The 25,159-nt window shown below is 44.4% G+C and overlaps 2 protein-coding genes across 2 annotated transcripts in view; both read left to right on the top strand.

Annotated features, from left to right (window-relative positions):
* The window catches only part of crk (v-crk avian sarcoma virus CT10 oncogene homolog), an 80,078-nt gene that overhangs the window by 51,955 nt on the left and 2,964 nt on the right, over positions 1–25,159 (top strand). The gene's annotated exons all lie outside the window — the stretch shown is intronic.
* On the top strand, positions 10,142–11,724 carry LOC132475134 (uncharacterized). Its single transcript, XM_060076125.1, has 2 exons — positions 10,142–10,443; positions 10,995–11,724. Exons 1-2 carry the CDS (start codon positions 10,142–10,144, stop codon positions 11,722–11,724), a joined length of 1,032 nt encoding a protein of 343 aa, XP_059932108.1.

Below are 25,159 nucleotides of genomic sequence, written 5' to 3'. Positions count from 1 at the left end.
AATTCGCAACGCGATGCGGCGGCGTCAGCGCACGAGTTTAGTTTTTACCTGAACTTTTGATTCTGTGACATTCAAGGAATGAATTGCAACAGACAACTAAAGCTTGAGGTCTTTATTTCAAGTACAAATAAACTCAAGACCTACCTGAACCAATATTTAACTTTTTTAGGAAAAATAAAATAAATAGTAACAATATACTACTAATTACAACAAGACAACTAACTAAAATAATGAAACTGCATTAGCCCTTATGTGCAAAGCTTGCATGCCCCATCAGAACACCTGATTCTACGTGGGTTCCTGAAAAAGAACTCAAGGGCCCGATCATAAGGGACCTCATTCGGTTCTGGCCCATTTATGGAAATTCTTAAGCAGGCTGCCAGGTGTTCCCCTTGAAGCCTGTTCCTGAGGTCTGTTTTTATCTGGGGATAAAATCAAATAAAATGTATTATCAATAAAGTATTAAAATGCCCATTACTTCAAGAAATGTACTAAGGAATAGTGAATTTCGATGTGCTTACCCTATTCACAGCGGAGAAATCCCGCTCGCAATTCACAGAAGAGACTGGGACAATCAGGGCAATGCTGGCAAGGAGACTGAGGCAGGGGTAGAGGTCTAACCACTCATCATACTCACTCGCCAGCAGAGTCAGGAGCTCCTCCTGGCTCTTGTTCTTGAATGAAAGATATAGCACATAAGAGAAAGAGAAAGAAAGAGAGAGAGAGAGAGAGTGAGAGATTTTCACTTACCTGTAATGACCCTGTAATGATATGGTTTTTGATAGAAAACCACTCTTGGAGGAGCACCTTCTCTTGGTCTGGACAGAATTGTTTTGCCAGTCTGCAGCTGTGCAATGGACATATTGTCAGGGAGGGCAGCTGACTGATGTCTAAGGACATGGAAGGCTCCTAGGATGTCCAGCTCCTGGAACCTCCTTTTCAGCTCTGTCTCCAGGCCAGTAATGTAGGTTTCAATGACCTACAATGAACAGATCAGCACATTTTAGGAGGAACCTACACTCACCTTTGAAACGGGCATTAAGGACCAAGCTAGAGAGTGTGTTTACAGGGTTTCCCCAGGTTTGATCAACCCAAATTTAAGACTTTTTTTAGACTTTTTTAAGACCACTTCAATGAAAATTAAGACCTACATCGCACCCATTAAGCGGTCGTAAAACACGGTCGTGCATATGTTATTCATGTTTTTTTGGAACATATGAAACATTCATGTCAATACATTAATGAATGTGCCAAAGGATAAGTGTGCACTCACCAATCAAAGAGCCAAACTGAGGGCCTAACTCAAAGCCTAGAGGCCTGATGTCTCTTAAGACCATGTACCCAGAAATGTTAATAAAAGATTAAAAAAACAATACACAAAGTGATGGTGTGAAAGTGTAGCTGTATTTTTGGTTTAAATATCAAACTTTCAACACACAATATAAAATATAAACTAACAAACTCTTTTCAAATTGCTGTAGTTTCTCAGCATTCAAATTTCCTCAACCATTTCAATGAATCCACCACTTGCCTCGTTGACCTCTTTTACTAACTCCTTCGTAATGTATGGAGCCAGCCCTAACCCTAACCCGTCCACAGACATGGTGACTAATGTATGATAGTAAGCATCATTGGCCCCTAACACTAATATTCGGAAACAACACTGCCTCAAAAGGATATTGGCCTAAGCAACACCAGTAGAGGCTATACTTTTCCCTGAACTTTTAAACGTTGCAAACGTGCAAAAACATAATTATATATTTATGTGGCATTCAGTCCAATGCTTAAAATATATCTGTGGCATTCAGTAGGCCAATGCTGTGGTAAAGTGTGTAAAGTATGACCAAGTGTTTCTTTCTGTTCAATAGATAGAACTTTATCAATCCCCTGTAGGAGAAATTTGTTAATGTTTGTCCCTATAAAACAATAATGGCAAAAAAAAACATGACGGTAACTCTTAAGTCAAACCGTCCAATCTGAAGGCTCTACTTAACCACTCCCCTACTCACTTCCAGCAATGCAAAGCGAACAGAACTGAAGTGGGGAGGGCGTAGCGTAGTTTGTGACCGACCCAGAGGAACGCAGCGCAAATTCAATGTGAACATGTATGAGGCTTTAATAAAATCCCGGACGATTTTGAAATTCCGCCCGGACACATTTATTTTTATAAGTGTCTCAAAAAGAGGGCATGTCTGGGCAAAAGAGGACGTCTGGTCACCCTTCGTAAGGGGAACCCATTTGATTCCTACCTGTTCACTGTTAAATAGTGGCGCAAGTTGGTGGGCGCTATCCTGGTAAGTTCTCTGCGTGAGAAATACGAAGTGTGGCGTGTGAGCGTGTGCATGGGTCGAATTGCGTGTGTCTCACGCCGAATGCGTGAGACTTTAGAGCCCTGCTTCCCCATGATGTGGCGTCTCCTCTCGACTGATTATGTTTGTTGAGATTGCCGGCGCGAAAACCCAAAGTATTGTTCGCGCATGCTCCAATAAATGAGACGTTCTCTGACGTTACGCAAAACCCCGATACGCAAAACGCCCCCCATTTTCCCCTTGTGTTACAGTCCGGTTGACTACGAAAACATATCCTAGTAGGAAATTTAAGACCATCTTTAAAAAATTAAGACTTGGGTAACGCAATTTAAGACTTTTTAAGGCCTTAATTTAGGAACATGAAATTTAAGACATTTTTTAGACTTTTAAGACCCCGCGGTTACCCTGGTTTAGTATATTAGTATATTTTAAGGGTTTTAAACATTATAATTTACCTGTCGCTCGAATCTGCACCACTGTGCCTCCCTCGACTGGTCCTGGACATCTTCCCCCCTCCTGCCCCTCTCAGCCTCATGCTTGATTTCAAAGGCTCCAAGCTTGTCAGGATCCTCTAGGTCCTCGTGCAAGCGAGACAGGAAGGATCCTGGGACCGGAGTCTGCCCAGCCTCTCTTATATCCAGGAGGGTCTGGATGGTGATTGGAACCTAAAAAGTATATCTTGTATTAGTAGAGTACATGCAAACAAAAAAACAATGCATCACAACTGAACTGTATCAGGCCTAGTTATCACAGTTACCTGCTCTTTGATGTGTAAAAAATGTATGTGCTTTCTGGAACACTTTTGAGAGACAGGCTAGGTGGGGCAAAACATCTGCCTGTAGATATACAGAGGCCACAAATCTGTAAGTCCCACAGAAAGTGTAAAGCCCCTTGGCTGTGGGACACTTCCTTATCTCTGCCTCCTCCGCCAAGGCCCCAAAGAGAGCAGCCAGGTTCCTCTGTAGCATCTGTATGGCTTTATGCTGTGAAAGCCATCACTTCCTGTGAATGTTCCAACAATTATTACAATTAACACTGATTAAAAAACATATCAGATGGTATCAGACGGCAGTTACCTTAACCTTCAGGTCAGTGACACCCAGGATAAGGGATGCAGCCTTGAGAGTGGCAGTCTGATTGGCACTATTTCTAAAAAACAGGTACAGATCCTGCAAGTGGTCCCTAAATGTAGCCATGTATGGGACACTATTTGAAGCATCCTTGCAAGCAAGGGCCAGTTTGTGGGCAGCACAAGCCACAGCCAAAAGTTTGGGAAAGCTGTCTTTAAGCTGCTTTGCAACACCATTCAAACGCCCTAGATTTAAAAAAAATTAAAAGTGTTAAACTTGAATTCAACAGACAAAATATAATACACTAAACAAAATCATATTGCATAAAATAATTACCTTTCATGACAGCTGCCCCATCAGTCCCGAGTCCATATAGCTTCTCAGTCGGGATGCCCTTTTTGAGAAGGTCTGTTTTGACAGCGGAAACAATGGTGTCCGCTTTGCCGTCCATGACGGATACCAGATCCAGGAACTGATTGTACACCTGTCCCTCTTTATCCAAGTACCTGTAGAAAACAGTATTTAGAATTCACAATTATTTTGCTGGGATCATGACGTATGTGATTCTAACTGAGAATGGTAATGTATTACCTGATGTGCAAATCCAGTTGCCTGGACACAGAGACATCAGTGCTCTCATCTATCTCCAGGCTAATCGCCTGTGATGACCTGATGTCCATGAGAATAGGTTCCTCCAGGACCTCTGCTAGAATCTCCAGCATCTCATCAATTATACGATGAGACCTATAATTATTCCTCTTGTCAATCTTGAAATTGGGAGAAGAACAAGATCAGTGTATAATTTGTTCAAAAATGTATAGTCATTAATGCAAAGACTGAATTGTTGAGATTATTTAAATGTATGTGTTACCTTTCATTTTTTTTAAATCACACCCTAAAAGCTCTGCCAGGCTCAGAAGCTTGGGGTAGTTGGTTTGGTGGGCTATTTCATTTTTTACAAGCCAATAAAGGCACTTGAAACCACCAATTATGGCCTCATGCTCCAACACAATTATTGGTTCAAATGAGTCCATTACTGATACACCTGTTAATTAAAAAAAATAATAAGTAAATCATTTTTATACATATGCCTACAACATGAAATTGGAAATTATTCATTTTCCCATTTGGAAAGTACCCGAAGAAAGCGATGCCTGACATCTGATGCTCTCCTGGTGGTGCTCTGTTTTGAGATGCCTTTCTATGTAGTCTTTGCGGTATGTGACCGCAGCAACCTCCACAAATGCCCTCTTATTTGCACCTTTCTTGGGTGCAGGTGCAGTGCTGCCTACAAAGTCTGCAGAACATCCCTTAAATCAGTGGTTTTCAAACTGGCGGGTGCCAGAGTTCTTCAGGGGGGGCGCGACGTGAGAAAAAAATAAACCCGAAAAAAAATCTGAAAGTAGATGATTCAAATCATCAATCGTACTTCAACTGTAGAAGTAACATAACTAAATAAATGTTCAAACGTTTATCTTCGTGCAAACCATTTAACAAATCTACACACTTGTATCTTCAATACTATCTAAACGGAATTTTGATAGCATTTATACTTTTTTCAGAATCACAGTTTTAGTTTCAAACCGGCATCGTTTTCAGATGCTTATAATAATTTAGGTCACCATAGCAACGCCGGTAAACAAACCCCGCCGAATAGTTGAATCTCTGGACTGAAAAGGCAGATCTGATTAGACTCAGAAAATTCAGAGTCGGGGACCCTGAATGAATCTGTGTAAACTGGCAGTTTACACAGATTAAGATGTTCAAATGTATTTAGAAAAGTTTAAGCTAAAACATGCTTAGATAAAGTTGTTAAATTGTGTTAAGAAATGTGTTTAAAAACGCACAAAGATGTTGTAATGTTTCAGAAATGTTTCAAATGTTTCAAAAATATTTTTAAAATGTTTTATAATTATGATCAGACATGTATAAAATGTGTAAAATAATTAAGATAGCTTTCAAAACACAGGTATTTAGAAAAAAAAAATTGGGGGGGGGGGGGGTTCAGCTGAATTTTTTTCTCTGAGGGGGGCTCACTCACACACTTTGAAAACCCCTGCCTTAAATAATATAAAATAACATTAATATAATTTGCTAAATTAAACATGTACGATTGTGTAAAAAGAAAAATAGATTAATAAATAAATCAATATGCTGAGTACCATGCTGGTTTTGGTATAGCCATGGTTTAAACTGGGGCATGGTTAACCATTCTGGATTGAATCCAGTGCCCCTGTGTCCTCCAGCTCTCCTCCTTGCCACCTCTACCAGGAACAGAAGGATCGAAATTACTTTCCCTACTCTTATTTTTTAAAGTTAAAATCTACACTAATCTGTTTCCACCTCACCTGTTGTTTCAGCAACATTTTTCTGCTGTCCTCCTGGCCTCCATCCTCCTGTATCTCTCATGAACAGCCCGGCCCCTGAGAAGCACTGGGTTGTTCAGCACTGTTCGATGTCTAGGAACATTCGAAATAAATTTATTTTATATTTAATAAACATTTACTAGCCACAGCCATTTGACTGTTCAACTTAATTTCAGACTAAGCTAACTACCTCCTCAAGCTGCTCCGTCTCGTCTGGACGAGGCCTTTTTTGGCGCAGAAATAACGTTTCAATGCTCATCTGGATTAAAGCAACAAACATTCAGAGTCAGAATAAAATGCGGAGATGAATGAACGGAAAGATTTTTATGTTTCCAAATCGCGTTATAAAAAAAAAAAAAGACAATCAATTCGTGGCGCTCGATGTTGATTCTGTGGCGCCGCGCCACACAATGGTCTATGTATGGGAAACACTGTGGGGTGTAATGGTACATGTATTTCTACCGAACCGTCACGGTACGGGCACTTCGGAGCGGTTACAGAGGTGTACCGCGGTACGTAAATGTGTCGTACATAGCGTTAATATCTTATATGTTGACTACAAACCATGTAAGTAGTGTTGTAAATAAACTTCCAAAGCTATTCAAATCTCAGTCTGTGTTTTATTGATCCTTAAGGTGCAAAGTAAACAATGTACAAAGTAATTAAGGTGCAAAGTCAAACCGGAGAAGTGATTCCGGAAATGGACCACTCACAGCCCTTGCCGTCTCGCGTCGACCAATAGGTCCATGGCTTCGACGGATAGTTATAAAATATTGGATGCTCTCCGGCTATGGAGAGGGCTCTCCCTGTCTACGTACAGCACTTTAACATGCACACGCTAGGGATGGGCAACGATCTTCGAATAGTCGGAGTCGCGTAGAATATCGAATAATAAATGTGACTATCGTTATTTATTACACGGCTCTTCTCAATGCTCTTGACTTGCATGCGCCTTCACAACTTCCGGTGGTGAATAGCGTCCTCGGTTGCTAAGCGACGTCAACGTCTTTAGCGGACTATCTATCTGCTGATCAACACTACGAATGCTGGTAACAAATAAATTGTAAAAAGACCAGGGCTCCGAACCGGTTCAAGGAACGAAAACCGAAAACGAACGGAATTTTACGAGGAACGGAAACGAAAACCAAATGTTCTTCAACTGTTCCGGAACAGAAACGTTATTCTGAAATCCCCAAAACCGGTTAATAACAGGTTTTTTTCGTTCTCTATATAGCACAAAAGCATAGCCTATTTCATGAAAAAAAAAATATATATTTCCGGTTGCGGCGTTCACTTCGCCGCCCGCTAAGCTCAGTTGTCACAAATTCCCACCACCACCCTGGCGAGAGGCGATTTGGAAGCAACAGTTGCACTATCTTCGAATGTAGATGTAGAGTTAAATTGGAAGTTGTTGGAGAGACTTGGGTATTTGTCAGCAACATAGAAAATACAACATATTCGCTTATGGCGGGGTTAGAAATGATTGAGCGAGCCTATATATCTGAACATCTCCATGGCATATGGATACAACTTACAACCAGGTAAGGAGTTTCTAGCCCACTTATTCAGAAATGATTTTGATACAAAATTATATTTATCATAGAATATAGGCTACAGTCAGCAGCAGTCTGCCTGGTATGTGAGATGGATATCGCGAATATTTTTGGATGCTGCCTGTGATTTATGATTTTTGGGCATTTAGACTACTGTGTAAATTATGGACAAATACCAATAACTAGGTCTATTGTAAGGTATTGACCTAGGGTGACCAGATCCCAATTCAACAGAAGTGGGACATAGACTACGTTTGTGCGGGACAATGTGGGCAGGCCCGGTTCTACGTGAAATTCCGCTCTAGGCAACACCTCCGAGGGCGGGGGGGGGGGGCTGCGACCTTCAGTGGGGGTTTCAGTCCACATAACAGATAATCCCCCGTTCCCCCCCTTGTCCCTTCTATTTGGAAACATGTTTGATAAAGGCGATCGCCTAGGATGCATTGTTTCTTGTTGGTGGGCGTGCCCTTAACCTGCATCCGCGTCCAAGTTTCATTGACATGATCAAACAGCCCACCCGCTCCCTGATGACAGCCCTCACTGCTGTCTACACACAGCTATTTGATAAATGCCAGAATTTAAAACACGCATTTCAAAAATCGAGTCTGTCAATAACAATGCGGGACAATGTCTCAATTTGCGGGACGTGTACAAAGTAATGGAAATGCGGACTGTCCCGCACAAAGTGGGACATCTGGTCACCCTATATCGACCACAAAAAAAGACTAGGCCCAATAACACTGCCGGAACGTTAAGAACAAACGTTATTTTACGTTCCGAACCGGTTCAGGAACGATATGTTGGTGGCGGAACGCAAGAACGAAAACGTTAAATATACCGGGTCCGTTCGGAGCGGAACAATTGAAAAATTATTTTGTTTTCAAGCCCTGAAAAAGACACACCGTGTGAGGATATATTTTTCACGTGTCTAGTTCACCGTCATGCAGGCTGTGTTCAGTAAAATAAAAAAATAAATAGCGATCCGTTTTAGGCACATGTAGGTCTATCTGCCTAAGCCCACGTTGAAATAATTTTGATGTTGAATGTTGATGGCGCAGTTGTTGAAATAAACAGATTGATTCCATACAAATCATAAAAGCCTATCCCTGTGGCATTGTGTGTGCGTGTATTAGGGTTGCCGCGGTATTCGGTATTACCAGTGTTACCGGTGTTGAGGCCAACATCGTTTACTCGGTGTTGCACACCGGCAACACCGAGTTTTGTTTTTGTTTTTTTTCAGTAATAAAAAACAAATTCAGTAAAAATGAATAATATAATTATAATTAAGAAAATTAAAATGTGTAGAATAAAAATTATAATAGTATAATATACATTTTTATATATCATATCAAAATAAAAAAAACAACGAACGAACCCTATTCAAATCCCTGTAAGACGCCGAGAATTGGCGCGCTGCCAGCCGCTGTCACCGAGTGTGAGAGGAGAGTTGACGGTTGACCTAGTTTCAAAGTTAATACCGTTTATACTGGTAATACCGGTGTTGACGCAAGCGTATTACTCGGTGTGAAAATGTCCACACCGCCGCGGCAACCTTAGCGTGTATCCGAGGTTCGTGCGTGCGTGGGGGGTTCTTGATTGAGCGATTTTCGAATATTCGATTACTTCTCAGCGAATATCGAATAGTATTTTTGCCAGAAATGCACATCCCTAGCACATGCATTTGAAAAGGCACCATCCGGGTGTGACTATCACTGTTGCTGTGGAAAAAAAAAAAGAGCTGTGCAAACCCAGCTCACAACACTATTTCAACCACCACTGTCAATACCACATGCAAATACCATAACCAAGTATATTGGTGTTTTCATTGCTGCTGATCTACGGCCATTCTCCGTTGTTGACAATCAAGCAGTATTTTAAAATTTTCCCCTTAACTATGAACCGTACCGTACCGTACCGTGACTGAAAAACCGAGGTACGTACCGAACTGTGACTTTTGTGTACCGTTACACCCCTAATATATATATATTTATAAAGAACTATAAGAAGAGTTGTAGCCGACGTTTGTTGGTGCTCGCTCCCGCTCCAAACATTTGTTTGTCTCTGCTCTGTTCTAACCATCAATTTATTTTCCTTCCTCGCTCCCGCTCCCAGTAGCGTTTTAGTTTGGCTTCCCCCTTTTTTAGAAGCAGCGCTTACGCTGAAGCTAATTAATATCGGTTGATTTAATTTTCTGGTGAAGGCAGTGTTCTCGCTCCCGCTCCCGGTAACGCCGCATTTGGCCCTTTTTTGATTGACAATTAGTAGCAGCGATCACGCTCAGGCTAATTAGTTTCCCACTGGCGAGGGAAGTGCTCTCGCTTCGGCTTCCAGTTACGCTGCTGGTGGCTGCCTCCATAATGGCCCACCTATGTGTCGCCTGTGCGGCTCCTCTAGAGCCGGAGGATGGCCACGACAGTTGCCCTCCTTGCCTCTGTCTCGAGCATTTGAGGGAGAGCCTCACGGACAGCGCCTGCATGAACTGCAGCCTCCTGCCTTGGGCGCTAAGAGTGGCTAGGCTGGCAGAGATGGAGAATCGGGCAACGACCCCTCTGCCTTAATGGGCCTCCCTCCCAATCAGCCCGGTCGTTCTGGGCGGCATCGGCATGATGGGGCTGCGGCTATGGGTGCCCCCCCCAAAAAGAAGGCAAGGGGCGGGCTGGCTTCAAGGGTGGAAGGATTGGCGGCCGACATGGAGCAAATGCGGTCCCTCCTCCTGGCCCTTCAGCCTGGGACTGGTCAGGGGCTGGCTGGGCTACTGCCTGGCCCTCCCTCGTCCCAATTTGACGATGCCCTCTCTCTGGCGGATTCGGCTAACCTCTTTAATGAGGTCATGACAGAGGGCGATGCCTCCCACATACTGGACGAGGCCTCCTGCTCCTCTGCAAAAAGCTCTCTGCAGGGGGCAGCAGACACCTCCATGGCGGCCCTCCTGCGGATGGCTCTGGCTCACCTACAGCTCGATGCGGCGTAGACAGTCAGCCCAGGCCATTGCCTTCTTCAGGCGCAACCCTGCCCCGGCCACATTCTCCGTCCCTCTTTCAGAGGAGTACTTGAAGGAGCTTCATGCTTTCTGGAGGGACACTAGGGCCCTATCCCACTCACATCGGATGCCCGGACCTTGGCTGCCATGCAGAATGCGGCACAGGTTTGGCTGGGCCGCATGCCATCAGTCAAGCCTGCCATCGCCTCCCTAATTCTGGCCCCTGATGAGGCCAAATGCCAGGTGTCCTCGGCCACAGTGCAGGGTCACAGACGACCTCCTGTCAAAAGCCTACGTCGCAGCGGCCCGCATGGGTCGTATTGGGAACTCCCTTTCCCACCTGTTGCTGGGTCTTTCGACCTCTCTGCAGCAGGCCCAGGTTGAGTCGTCACTGCAGAGTCTGTGTGACGCCTCATTGCAGGCTTTTGCCCTAATGTCACCCTCGTACAAACTCGCTGCCAGGTGTGGCTTGCGCAGTGTCCACTGACAGAGACGTGTAGGAGGGTCCTCCGTGCGGTGCCGGTGGAACCAGGGGAGCTCTTTGGGTCAGCTGCCCTGGAAGCACTGGAGGGGGCTGCCCGAGCTAGGCAGACGAGGCAGCAGCTCTCCGGTCTAAACAGGACTGTGTCCGCTCCTAGCAGGCCCAGGGGCCCCTCGGCTGTCTCCCAGCGGCGCACTCCGGTGGCCTACGGAGGTCTCAGCGGCCTGCGCAACAGCCTACCGTCACCCCCCCAGCCTCAGGCGGCCTGGGTGGCAGGCGCTAGGCCCACGGGGCTGGTCGTCGGTTGTTTTTCCCATCAGCAGCTCAGTTACTGGGCTGCCTGTACTTGGGTGGTTTCCACCTTGACCCAAGGGTACGAATTGCAGTTCCGACGTCGGCCCCTAGCCTTCAGCCGGGTCAAAATGACTGTTGTCAACGACCCGGCAAAGGCCTTAGCTCTGGACCAGGAGTTGTCCACCCTCCTGGCCAAGGGGGCAATCGAGCCAGTGGATGCTCTGCTGCACCCCAGAGGGTTCTACTCAAGGTTCTTTCTAATAAAGAAGAAAGATGGCAGTTTCCGCCCAATTCTCGACCTGAGGGGACTCAACAGGTTCCTGAAGGTCTTACCATTCCACATGCGCATCAGACACGCTGCGGGTGGTCACAAGGGGAGAGTGGTTCACCACGGTGGACCTGAAGGACGCATACTTCCACGTCCCAATTGCACCGCGCCATCAGCACCTCCTTCGGTTCGCCTTTCGCGGCCGTCATTTTCAATTCAGGGTACTTCCCTTTGGTCTCTCCCTCTCCCCGAGGGTATTCAGCAGGGTGGTGGCGGCAGCTCTCGCACCCCTGCAGAAGCAGGGCACGAAGGTCCTGCCGTATTTGGACGACTGGCTGATCTGTGCACGTCCCAGTCTCAGGTGGCCCGGGACACGGCTCGGCTACTCTTGCACGTGGTCTGACTTGGCCTGACGGTAAACTTTGAAGAATTGCCTGGACCCATCCCAACAGGTCACATACCTGGGGATGGTTCTGGACTCGGACGCTATGAGGGCCTATCTGTCACCTCGGCGTGTAACCGACATCCTCCTCTGCCTCCCCCTCTTCGGGTATGGCAGGATGGTGCCATTCATTTTTTTTCCTTCAGCTCTTGGGCAAGCTAACAGCTGCCTCAGCTGTGGTGCCTCTTGGCTTGCTGTCTCTGCACCCTATGCAGATGTGGCTGAACAGCCTCCGCTTGGACCCCAAGTGGCACCGAAAGGTCAGGGTGTCTCGGCAATGCCTCTTCTCTCTGTCCCCATGGAGAAAGAGGTCGTATATATCTGTTGGTATACCCATGGGCACCATTCCATCCCGCCGGGAGCTGGTCACGACAGACGCCTGCCTCTCGGGATGGGGCGCGATTTGGCAGGGCAGGACTGCCCAGGGGCAGTGGCCAGCACAGAACCACGCACACATCAATGTGCTAGAGCTCAGAGCGGTACAGCTAGCACTCAATCTTTTTCTGCCTCAGTTGAGAGGCAAGCATGTATTAGTTCGATCAGACAACAGGTCAGCTGTTGCCCAGATCAACCACCAAGGAGGAAACCGGTCTTCACGGCTACTCCGGGTATCTCGGAACCTGTTGACCTGGGCATATCCCCGCCTGGCCAGCATACGGGCGGTCTTCATACCGGGGGAACGGAACCAGGTGGCAGATTTTCTAGCGCGGCAGAAGCCCCCGCCGGGGGAGTGGCGGCTTCATCCGGAGGTGGTAGAGACGATGTGGGGTCTCTTTGGCAGAGCGGAAGTGGACCTCTTTGCTTCAGAGGAATCCGCACATTGCCCCCTCTGGTTCTCCTGGACGTAGGTGACCGGCCCCCTCGGACAGGATGCCTTAGCTCACGACTGGCCACAGAGTCCCCTGTATGCCTTCCCACCACTGCCCCTGATTCTTCCCATACTCCAGAGGGTGTTTCTGCGGGGCCACAGGCTACTTCTGGGGCGTCAGATTTGGCACCAGATCCCCGTCGCCTCCAGCTCTGGGCTTGGCCGCTGCAGGGCCCGACATACTGCTGAATGTTTGCACTGCGACCGTCAGGAATACTATTCTGAGTGCCAGGGCACCATCTACCAGAGCACAGTATGCCAAAAGATGGAAGTTGTTCTCTGTCTGGTGTAGGGTTAAAGCAGTAGACCCAGTACGTTGCTCCGTGGCCACTGTTCTGGAGTTTCTGCAGTCCCTCCTGGATCGTGGTCACTCTCATTCCACCTTGAGGGTCTATGTGGCTGCTATTTCTTCCCAGCATGAGATGGTTGACGGAGCCACAGTGGGTTGCCACAGGTTGGTGACCCTCTTCCTTAGGGGGGGCCCTGAGGCTGCGTCCCCCTAGGATTCTGAGGAGTCCAGCTTGGGACCTGCCCCTGGTGCTGGAGGCCATGTCATCACCTCCTTTTGAGCCTCTGACCCAGATAGGGTTGAAGTGGCTGTCCATGAAGGTGGCTTTTCTGCTCGCCATTAGGCCTAAAAATAATAATAATTGGTTCCTGTTGGTTGTCAGTTGAGGTCATGGGTAGGTAGGGAATTTTTTATTTTATTTTTTTTCCAGCGGCAGCGAATGATAGGTAGGTTGTTTTCATTTAAAAACGAGAAAATTCGCTCATCCTTGTACAGAATGAAGAGGTGCTGTACCAAAACGTAATTATAGTTTGCATCCAAAATTATTATTATTTTTTATTTTTTTTATTTTATAAAGCTCATAAAATAATTTGGGTCGCACATAAATTGACAGGGTCGGTCGGAAACCGGAACCAAACAAAAAATTGTTTTAGTACTTACCACTGCGAAGCAGGTCGGGGAGTTGCACGCCCTATCCGTGGCAGCAGAGGCGCCGCGTCCCATTAGGCATACCAGGCAATTGCTTTGGGCCCCGGGCCACTACTAGGGCCCCCAAAAGCCCCCCCCCCAAAAAAATAAAATAAAAATAATAATAATAATTGCTCCATACTTTTTCGTGCGCACCAGATACTTTCTTGTGCTCACGAGAAACGTTAAAAACATTATTTTTACCCCATGTCCCTTTACGGGTTCAGTACTCTCTACCACCGTGTCCGCCATGTTTTTTTTCAAAGTTTGTTGTGATGTGAAACGTCCGTGGGTGGGAGAACGCTACGTACATATAAGGGGCAGGATTAAGCAGCTGAACATGGTTTGTAGGCTCAGAGCAGCGGTCGGCTTTATAAAATAGCGCTCGCAAGGCAACATCAAAATAATAGATAATATACCGATATGGCGATATTGTCTCAACTACGCTTTCAAAAATATACCGGTATAATTTTAAAACCGGTATATCGCCCAGCCCTAATCCAAACGATCCAACGATAAGGCCCGTCCAAACAATAAGGCATCCACGAGAGCGGAGAGAGTCAAGCTCGTCCCTTCCGGAATTCTCCGCGCTATATATCGCATGTAATCAGGAATGGGCCAATCACTAACCCTAACCACGCATGTTGATCTGATGATTGACAAAAATAACTTTTGACCACAAATAAAATACAGAATCCAGTGTTTCCCCCAGCACTGAGTTGTTAAGGCGGCCACCTTAACAACAATAGGGCCCCGCCTTGACTACCAATGTATATAAAAAAATATATATTTAATTTAAAAATAAAAAAAATATTTAATTTAATATACTTTTTTTTATAATTCTTTTAAAATTATTAAGCATTAACAAAGTAGAAAACTCGTAGGGAAAGAAAACATACTTCCATCAGGTGTAAAAAGTCAAGATCAATAATGCATCGGTAATACTGTTCACAACAATGGTCGTGCCATAAAGCTTTATGAATTTAATTGAAACGGATACGCTCGTGTACGCTCGTACGTCAATACGCTCGTGTCAACACCGGTATTACCGGTATAAATGGTATTAACTTTGAAACTAGGTCAACCGCCATCTTCTCCGTCAACTCTCCTCTCACACTCGGTGACAGCGGCTGGCAGCGCGCCAATTCTCGGCGTCTTATAATCACGGCCAAAAGCTCTGTTCACCTCCGGATGGCCGTAGAGCGGGGAGCTCACGTAGGGATTGGGCTTCGCGGGGTTTGTTTATCGGCGTTGCTATGGTTACCGATCTTTTAAGGAAGCGCGCCAATTCTCTAACGCACAGAGCAGAACTGTGGCCTATTCTACACATTTTAATTTTCTTAATTATAATTATACTATTAATTTTTACTGAATTTGTTTTTTATTACTGAAAAAAAACAAAAAAACAACCTTGGTGTTGCCGGTGTGCAACACAGAGTAATCGGTGTTGGCCTCAACACCGGTAACACCGGTAATACCGTATACCGCGGCAACCATACTACCTAGTACTTCAGGTATTACTACTACTTCAGGTACTACCTACTACTTCAGCTTCTACTACCACTTCAGCCACTACCTACTACTACAGCTACTACTACTTCAGCTACTACCTGCTCCTTCAGCTTCTACTACTTCAGCTGATACTAGTACTTCATCTTCTACTACTACTTCAGCTACTGCTACTACTACTTCAGCTACTGCTACTACTACTTAAGCAACTACTACTACTTCAGCAACTACTACTACTTCATCTTCTACTACTTCAGCTACTACTTTCAGATTCTTCAGTTCAATTCATTTTACATTTCTTAATTTTCAGCAATGCTTTGCGCTTTTCATTCAGCCTTCAGCGTTCACACGTGTTTTCTGCAGGAAATGCATTTTCTAGTTCTTACGTTTATTCTTCTTCCTCCCGTTTTTTGGACTTCAACTCCTCCGCCATACTTTCAGCTACAGAAACCATTCAACTATTAAAACGTTCAGCTCTTTAACGACATGATGACTATAATTCAGCGTTTTTCAACTATTTCACTTTTTAAACTATTCAGCTTTTTCCACTTTTTTTTAACATAGGAGTCAATGGGAGGGCGGCAGAGCCGTCCTCCCATTTCCTCTGGAACTTCTACTGTTTAAGGCGTAACTCATTCGATTTTCAACTAGAGCCCGACCGATATATCGGCAGGCCGAAATTATCGGCCGATTTCAGGCATTTTTCAAACTATTCGGTATCGGCATTTATTATGGCCGATAAAGGGTTGTCCACCAGAGGGCGCTCTAACGCCCCAAACCCGCTGATTCAGCCAGAGTTAGGCAGAGTGTATGACGGAGATCGACGGAGAGCATCGGTGTTGTTCATGTGTGCAAGTGTGTTCATGGTAAGTTGGCAACTGTCCCGAGACATACATTGCTTGAATAACAATTAAAAGAACATCCCCATCAATTCTCTAAAGTCGATAAGCATGACTTAATTCATGACTACCATGTCCAGTTTTGCTGTTGTTACGTGTTAGCTGAGAGTGAAAAGGATTTAAAGGATAACTACAAATAACCAATGTTAGGGAAATCTGTTTTGTTGCGCGTTTCTGGATTTTTTTTTAATAATATATATATATATCGGCCGATATATCGGCATGTCGGATTTTTAAATCACAAAATATTCGTATCGGTTTCGGCCTTAAAAATCCTATATCGGTCGGGCTCTATTTTCAACCATTTACCTTCGTTCAAACTATTTAACAAATCTACACACTTGTATCTTCAATAATATCTGAATTTCAATATAATTTCAACTTTCTCCAGAATCACAGTTTTAGTTTCAAACTGTCATATTCTACAGTTCTCCATTCTCCATTGAAGCCGTCTGCCCATTCTGACACTTAAATTACTTAGGACATCGTAACTCGGTCAAATTGTAACCGTTTACCATCGTTCAAACCATTGAACAAATCTACACATTTGTAACTCCATTATTATTTCGATAGCATTTATACTTTTTTCAGAATCAGTTTTAGTTTCAAACCGGTGTAGTTTTCAGTTGCTCTCATTGATTTCCGTTGACGTTGGAACGTGAGGATGTTCAGACACACGCGCGCGCAATAGCTCTGCCATTCTCAAAGACGCACACACACACACGCAATGGCTCCGCCATTCTCTTAAAGGCACCCAGTGCAACTTTATGTAAACATTCAATGAAAAATAAACATTCAATTTCTAGTCGTGTAAAAAAGACTAGAAATTGAATGTTTATTTTTAAGCCTCGAAAGTTGCACTGGGTGCCTTTAAGACACACACACACACAGCTTTATTCCAATTCGATTTTAATATTTTGAACTCGGTTCAAATCTCCCACTTGATTAAAGCTATTCAACATTTCTACTACTAATACTACTCCTAACACTACTACTACCATTACTTCTACTACTACCAATACTACTATTATTCAAAACGAGAGCTAGTAAATTGTGAAAAATGAATTAAACTGTAATCAGACGACGCGGTTGCTATAGACCCTAGAGCAGTGAACCCCACTAAGCAGCCCCCGGGCCAGATCCGGCCCGCGAGAGCCAAATGTCCGGCCCGCGCTGACCCAGCGCATTCAGATGTTATCCAAGAAAAAAGTTTTTTTTTGTTTTTTTTGCGCGGCCTGCTTTATTTTGCCCTCAGCCCACACCATCCACCTGACCGTTGACGTTACACGTTCCCTCCAGGACCGATGATCTCTCAGGGGCAACACACCCTTCACTTTGACCGGCAGTGGGTCTGCTTATAGGACGGAATATGGTCGGAATGAAGCGGCCACTGATTCTTGCCGGGTGCTTTATTATTTTACACACAACCAGACTCGATCATTACTTCACTAAACTGACATGCACGCTACCGCTCGCTCGTCCACTGCACTCACACGCTGACCACACACACACACACACCGTACACACACACCTACACACAGTGATATGCGCACCAGATACTTTCTCATGCGAACGAGATACTTTTTCGTGCGCACCAGATACTTTCTCGTGCTCATGAGAAACGTTAAAAACATTATTTTTACCCCATGTCCCTTTACGGGTTCAGTACTCTACCACCGTGTCCGCCATGTTTTTTTTCAAAGTTTGTTGTGATGCAAAACGTCCGTGGGTGGGAGAACGCTACGTACATTTAAGGGGCAGGATTAAGCAGCTGAACATGGTTTGTAGGCTCAGAGAGCAGCGGTCGGCTTTATAAAATAGCGCTCGCAAGGCAACATCAAAATAATAGATAATATACCGGTATGGCGATATTGTCTCAACTACATATCGCTTTCAAAAATATACCGGTAATATACCATTAGAGTCAAGAAATGAAAGAGGATGGATACTGTGACACGACTAGTGAACTTTGTCCGTGAGAGCTCTAGTCTGCAGCATAACCTGTTTAGAGCATTGCTCGAGGAAATGTCAGCTGAACACAAAGATCTGTTGCTGCACAACGATGTTCGCTGGCTGAGTAAAGGCTGTGTGTTCGAGAGGGTGTGCGACCTGCATGATGAACTTGTGTCATTTTTATCCAGCCTGCAGAGCCCAAAAGCCCGTGAATTTCTGGGCTTTTTAACTGACGCCAAGGTGTTGGCAGATGTTAGTTTTTTGTGTGACATCATGTCTCATCTGAATCACCTTAACCTGCAGCTACAAGGCAAGAACCACACTGTTGCTGACATGTACGAAGCGATTAGAGCCTTCCGGTCGAAGCTGCACCTTCTGGAGAGACATTCAAGGGAGAAAGTTGCACTTCCCACGTCTGTGTGAGCATTTGGAGAAGAACAAAATGCAGGAAGATCCAGCAATGAAGGAGTTTGTGTCGAGCCGTCCTTCAAGGAACGATTTGAAAGCTCCCCGAAACTCTCAGGTGACATCCTCCTCTTCTTGAGACAGCCGTTTTCTGTGCCAGCTGACGGCGAGTGGACTGCAGAGGCCAAAAGGCTTGTGCCATCCACAGATGAGGCAGCTCTTCAGATGGAGGTCTTGGAAATGGGAACATCTGATTTGCTCAAAGCTCAACACAAGGAGTCACTGCTGTGTGACTTTTGGATCAACCTGGTTCCCCAAGCTCGTTTTAAAAACACCAGAGCTATTGCTATGCTGCTCCTCACAATGTTCCCCTCAACATACATCTGTGAATCAGCATTTTCTGCAATGAATGCCATCAAGAGCCAGGACAGAAACAGACTCTCAAATGCCCATCTTGGACAGTGCCTCAGGATTGCCACAACAGATTACAAGCCTGACATCAGAAAGGTTGCCTCATCACGTCGCTCTCACTTCTCTCACTGATTGGTGAGTGAACAACATCTATTTATTTTTGCTATTTTGTCAATCTTTTAGTGGCTACACATTAGGGATGCAAATTATCGAGTAATTCATTAATCGATAGTTGTTTCATCTTATCGATCGATGATCGATTAATTGATAAGCGGCAATTCTTCTGAGAAGCTGAATTTCCTTCTGAATGTGACATATTTAGGTGGTAATTCAACGAAGTCGTTTAGTTGTGCTTTAAAATATATATATATATTGTGCATTTGGCGTCTTTGTCGTCATTAACCAACTTAAAGTGGCTCCATACTGCACTCCGTTTTGCCCTCTTCATCGTGTCAGTAGCTGTGTTCGAAATCGTTCCCTATCATGGATGTAGTGCACTAAATAGGGTGCACGTCATTTTGTAGGGTGTTCGAATTCTCAGTGGTCCACTATATAGGGCACTATATAGTGGACTTAAAATAGGGTACATACGATGTTCCCTACATGTTACTCCCGTATACCACAATGCAATGCGGTTGTATTTTTCCAGGGGAGAAGCTGAATAACCGCGAAAACGAATACATTTACATCCGGCTTGTGTTTAGAAATGTCAACAATTAATTTGGGATTTAACATAGAATATTTTACATTCAAAATTCATTTAAAAAAACTTGAACAAGGAAATGTAACATTCAACATCAATACAACCTCCAGCCCGGTTTTTTTAGATGATGTCGGCGCATCAATTCACACAAATACCCGGCGCATTTACTGAGGCAAATGACGTTTAGAAATGTTCAGCGTAGTGTCAGAATTCTCGTTCCCTATTCCCTATATAGTGTGCACTATATCATGTACACTATATAGGGAATAGGGAACGAGTTTTCGCGGTTATTCAGCTTCTTCTTCTCCCCTGGAAAAATACAACCGCATTGCATTGTGGTATACGGAGGTAACATGTAGGGAACATCGTATGTACCCTATTTTAAGTCCACTATATAGTGCCCTATATAGTGGACCACTGAGAATTTCGAACACCCTACAAAATGCCGTGCACCCTATTTAGTGCACTACATCCATGATAGGGAACAACAGCTCTAGTGTCCCGCTTTTCGTTTGTCTTGTCCTGCTTCTTCGCTTGTGTTCCCGCGTGTGCGTCAAGTACGTCTGGCGTCAAGCGCGCCCTCACGTGGACGGTTGGGGAATTACAGGTTAAAAAGGCGATTAATTGCAAGTAATTTATTTTAATCGAGTAATCTCTTATCGACAATTAATCGATAATCGATTAATTGTTTGCATCCCTACTACACATCTTAATTAAAAACAAATTAATTAAAATCGAGAGAAGAAACAGAGGATAAGACAGTGTAACTAACAGTGCCCAACTAATTGGTCCAATTTCAAACAGCAATTAAATAATATATTCCAAATAATATTAAAATAAAAGCAAATTAGGCTATAATGTTTGCCACAATTAGGCAATTCTTTTTTTTTGTTTAAAGACTGTTATTTGCTACACATATTTAAAGAATTTAAAACTAATGTCATATATTGTGGTATCACATTTTAAAGGTAACTAACTAAAATCTCTGTCTACCTGTGTCTCTTAGAGAGGAAGGGAGAGACATATAGAGTGGACGTGAACACATTGATCTGGATGGATGGCACCAAACCCAATGCCCTGTTGAAGATACACTGTGCTGTTGCTATTTAAGTCCTTATGTTTAAGGCTGCTGCACTGTATGCCTGTTTGTTTGCTGGACTTTTTGTTTGCCGATGTTCCACAGGCATTTTAATAAATTAATTTATTGTTGACAAATTTTGTTTTAAGAGAGCATTTTGTTATTGTGTGACTCCTTACAGAGGGTATTTTCAACTACTACTTATTATTAGTAATTGTATAAAAGGCTTTGACTTTTTATAGTGCCTCTCGCTTTAAGAGCAGTTAAAGGGCAACTTCGCCCATTTCACTTAAGCTTTGTATCGTTAGAAACACACTCATATTTTTGAATGGTCGAGCATCATTCCCTTATTTTCTGGAGAGACTGGAGAGATCCGTATCGATCTCCAACACTTCCTGTTTACAATGACGCAATATGACGATTTTTGTGTGCAAGAAAACAGGAAGTGTAAGAGGGGATGATTCTCGTAAGACTACAACCACTGACGCTACAGACCTATTAGAGCAGTGCCAGTGGGTGGGACTTCACCAGCAGAAACTAACATCCACAGCGTCTGAAGCTAAGATAACAGAGGCTGTTGATAAAACTGAAGTACATTGGCGGAGGGCACTGGATCTGACATAGAAGATGGCACCATGCAAAAGTTCACCATTTCGAAAGAAATACAAACGAGGACTACCGTATTTTCCGCACTATAAGGCGCACCTTTAATGAATGGCCTATTTTAGAACTGTTTTCATATATAGGGCGCACCGGATTATACGGCGCATAGAATAGAAGATACTGCAGTCAAACGTTTGACTGGGGTTGCGTTATGCATCGACTAGACCGAGCTGTGCTAAAGGGAATGTCAACAAAACAGTCAGATAAAGTCAAACTTTATTAAGCGTTCTGACAACTCCGGTCACTCCCATGGTAACGATGTTCAAACGTTAATGTGCATATTAACAATATCTCATCAATATCTCGTATCAATATCAATATCTCTTAACAATAAGCTCACTTTTTCAGTTCATTCCCCGTCCACGAATCCCTCGAATTCTTATGTGTCCGAATTGAACAGTTGGGCGAGTACGGCATCCAACATGCCCGGATCCCTCTCGTCATTATCCGAGTCAGTGTCGCTGCTGTTGCCTGGCAGTTCATTGATTATTATTATCTCCTCCTCCTCATTCCTTGCATTCTCATTGATGCACTATTCCTTGATGCTATTTAAACCTAATTGATCTAGCCCTCCTGCATTATCGCTAAAACAGTAATTATAATTAAAGCTAAATTTGCACATAAATATGGCGAATTAGAAAAATGAAACGACATTTCGGCCCTTGGCATGGCATGCATGACCAAATTTGGCCCTCTGGAAAAACTAATTGGGGAACCCTGCCCTAGAGCATGGTTTCTCAACGGGGGCGATACCGCCCCCTGGGGGTGTTCGCACAACCTAGCGGGGCGCTGGGAGCGTGATTTCTTTTTTTTTAATTTTTAATTTTTAATTTTAAACTTTCATGGATTTCAAAAAAATTGTGAAAAGTAGGCTACCTGAAATAAATAGCCCATTTTCATTTATTGGTTTCTAACCCCTCTACCGTCTCAGCTACTTTTTTACTGTCTATGCGCAGTGGAACAGTGTTCATACAGGGCGGTTCGGTCCTGCACACGCCCGGACTCCCGTTACATCAGCAATCGTCATGATCTCCATAGTAAGGATGATGAACATAACCCAAGTTCGGGGGTTAACAGTTCGATAACCAACACAACACAATGAAACATGGCCGATAGCAAGAAAAAAATAACAAATTTTGTTTTCCTCCTTCCTCTTGCTGTTGTTCAGTCCCAGCTGCTCTGAGCGTAGTCACCACGAAAAGGCTGTTGCATTTCAAATACAAAATAAATAGGCCTAATTAGGCCTCTACCTGCGATCTGTTTTCGCGTTGCCCGGGCCGCGGTGCCCGTGGTGCCGCTGACGGGGCACGACGGGAGACTAGCGGCCGGGAGTGCCCGTGCCGCGGTCACGGTGAATGAATGTTTTATCCAACCATTTCTTCCTCAACTCTTCTTTTTCGGTCTCTCTCTCTCTCTCTCTCCTTTTTTTTTATTTTTTTTTCTCCAAAACCGACTCAGAGGGCATTCATTGCTATTAGTGACCACTGCAAAATCAATGAAAAACGATGCATAGGATCAGGGTAACGTCAGGGGGGCGTTTGCTCAAAAATGTTGAACTGTAACATAATTCACACATTCATACCAACAGGCCACATATGTCCTTGGCGACTAGAGAGGCTTCTTTCCCACCTACGGAGGGATCCTGAGCCTAGGGAGGCGTCCGGCCCATGCAAGAAGCCATTCATTCATGTACCAATTCTAGAGAGACGAGCGGCCCAGGTGTTCGACAAACTCAGACGTTCAGGGCCACAAACAAAGTTGCAATACAAACACATAGCCACAAGAGAGCAGCATAGAGACACGTACGGTTATCCAGGAGGCGGGAGTTCAGCACCATGCGTGCTGAACTCCACGCCTGAGTCCACGCCTGCCCAATAGATAAGTCACGACACATAGCCCATGGGGCTAGAACGTTCCAGGTAACGCATCTATCAGGTAAAGTGAGTTAAAGTGATCCTGACTCAGCAGACTTTTTCCAAAAAGAACACATCTGTGGTATAAAGGCTGGGACGAATTTTGAATCATAAATATGTACACTTTATGTTGAAAGTATAGACCGTCGCGATTCAGCCTTTGTACCAATGATACTATAGGGTCTAGCATATAACCGCATTTTCGGATTACAGTTTAATGCATTTTTCACAATTTACCAGCTCGTTTTGATGGCTGAACACAAAATTTGACTGGAACTACTTAGCAGGTAGTTGTTTTTTTGTGTTTAAGATACTGTGATTTCTTGCCGACGATCCATGGCTGCCTTAGTGAATGTTGGCACATCGAATAATCGATTATTCGTTCATGCCACCCACCCATGGGCGTCAGTTTGGTTTGAAATGTGCTGGGGACAGAGACGCATTCGGAAGTGCATTTTCAGAAGTGCTGGGTACAATGAGGACGCACTCTTTTTCTCTCTCTTGAGTGCCGGTAATGAAAGGTTCTGAAAGACGGCATACGCATTTAGCTTATTACTAAGGAATAAAATGTATACAAAATCTGTCTGGCACGTTTTATGAAGAAAACGTTTCCAAAAAGCATCGGACTTATGACCCACTATGTTCTGCTCGATGTATCCAATGTTGAAAACGTGACATGAAATTGCTAAGCTAACAACATAAACAAGAGGAGCTAGGAAAGGAAATTAACTGCATGTTTAAGTTCAGAAGGGCCAAACGTGTGGCTACACACAGCACTACAAAAGTCGTCAAGATTGAAAAAGAAAAAAATATTTGTTGCACAGCTGAACGCTGTATCACATCATGAGCTGGCTGTTCTCAATTCACAACACGCATTCCATCAAAACTAGCCTACATCAGGCATTCTGACCAAAACGCATGCACTCCCCCCCCCACAATTATTCCAGAATTCAAGCAAAGCAAGAATGACCAAAAGTCAATTTGTGTCAACAAGAGACTGACTCCACGACTATCAATTGCAAGTTAATACAGCCGACCACTTGAGTGCAAAAAACACAAAAGACCTCGCCACAGCACCAGTAAATCTTAAGCAATAAATATCGCGTCTTACCTTTATTTATGTGACAGTGGTCTGCAGATGCATCCCGTGGTGTAGCCTACCACATCCATTTAGTTCAACAGGTTATCGATACTGTCACTGGAACTAGCAACCTGCTCTGGTGCTTTTTACCTATGTATTCAGGCTAAAATGACTTGATTGTCTGATGCCTCATCATCCCAGCCATAGAGTATTGGTATTATTTGTAATGGCTACTTGCCAAATCGAAAAAATATTTTTCCAATGTATTTGTTATCATTCGTAGCGTTGATCAGCAGATAAATAGTTCGCCAAAGTCGTTGACGTCGCATAGCAACCGAATACGCTGGGGTTGAGAAGTTACCAAACTGCGGGTAGATAAAGATGACGTGAATAAGAGGCAAAAAGAAACACTTTCCTTGACAGCGGTCAAATATGCTGGACGTGAGCATTTCACTGCATTGAGAAGTGTATTAAACAAAAATAATTGACAGCTGAACGTTAGGAAGGCCCATGCAAGTGAGTGGAGCAGTCTACAGCAGGGGTGCCCAACCAGTCGATCGCGGTCTACCAGTAGACCGCCGACAGATCCCAAGTCGACCGCGAGGGGTCGACTTGGGGTTTTAATAAAATAAAATGTGCGCGGGACATATACGCGCGGTAGCGCATGCGCTCTCAACAGCAGTTGAAAGCCGTCAACAGTAGTTACGCACTCCTAAACGTTGGCATGGCTGAGGGGAAACGAGCTATGACCTACCATTTTCACCCTGAGTGGGAGGAAGATTATTGATTATTGTTGAGAAGGTGCCATGCGCAGACGGAATGAAACCCCCACTGAAGTCCCCCCCCCCCCCCGCTTGAAGGTAGGTTTGCAATGTTGACACTAGGCTGGTAGATTTCGGGAGGTTGGCTACTTGAAAAGTAGATCTTGGGTCAAAAA

Source organism: Gadus macrocephalus, chromosome 16 (assembly GCF_031168955.1).
Source record: "Gadus macrocephalus chromosome 16, ASM3116895v1".
NCBI classification, from domain to species: domain Eukaryota; kingdom Metazoa; phylum Chordata; class Actinopteri; order Gadiformes; family Gadidae; genus Gadus; species Gadus macrocephalus.
The sequence above is the reverse complement of the archived record's forward strand: the minus strand, read 5'-3'. Positions and strand labels throughout refer to the sequence as shown.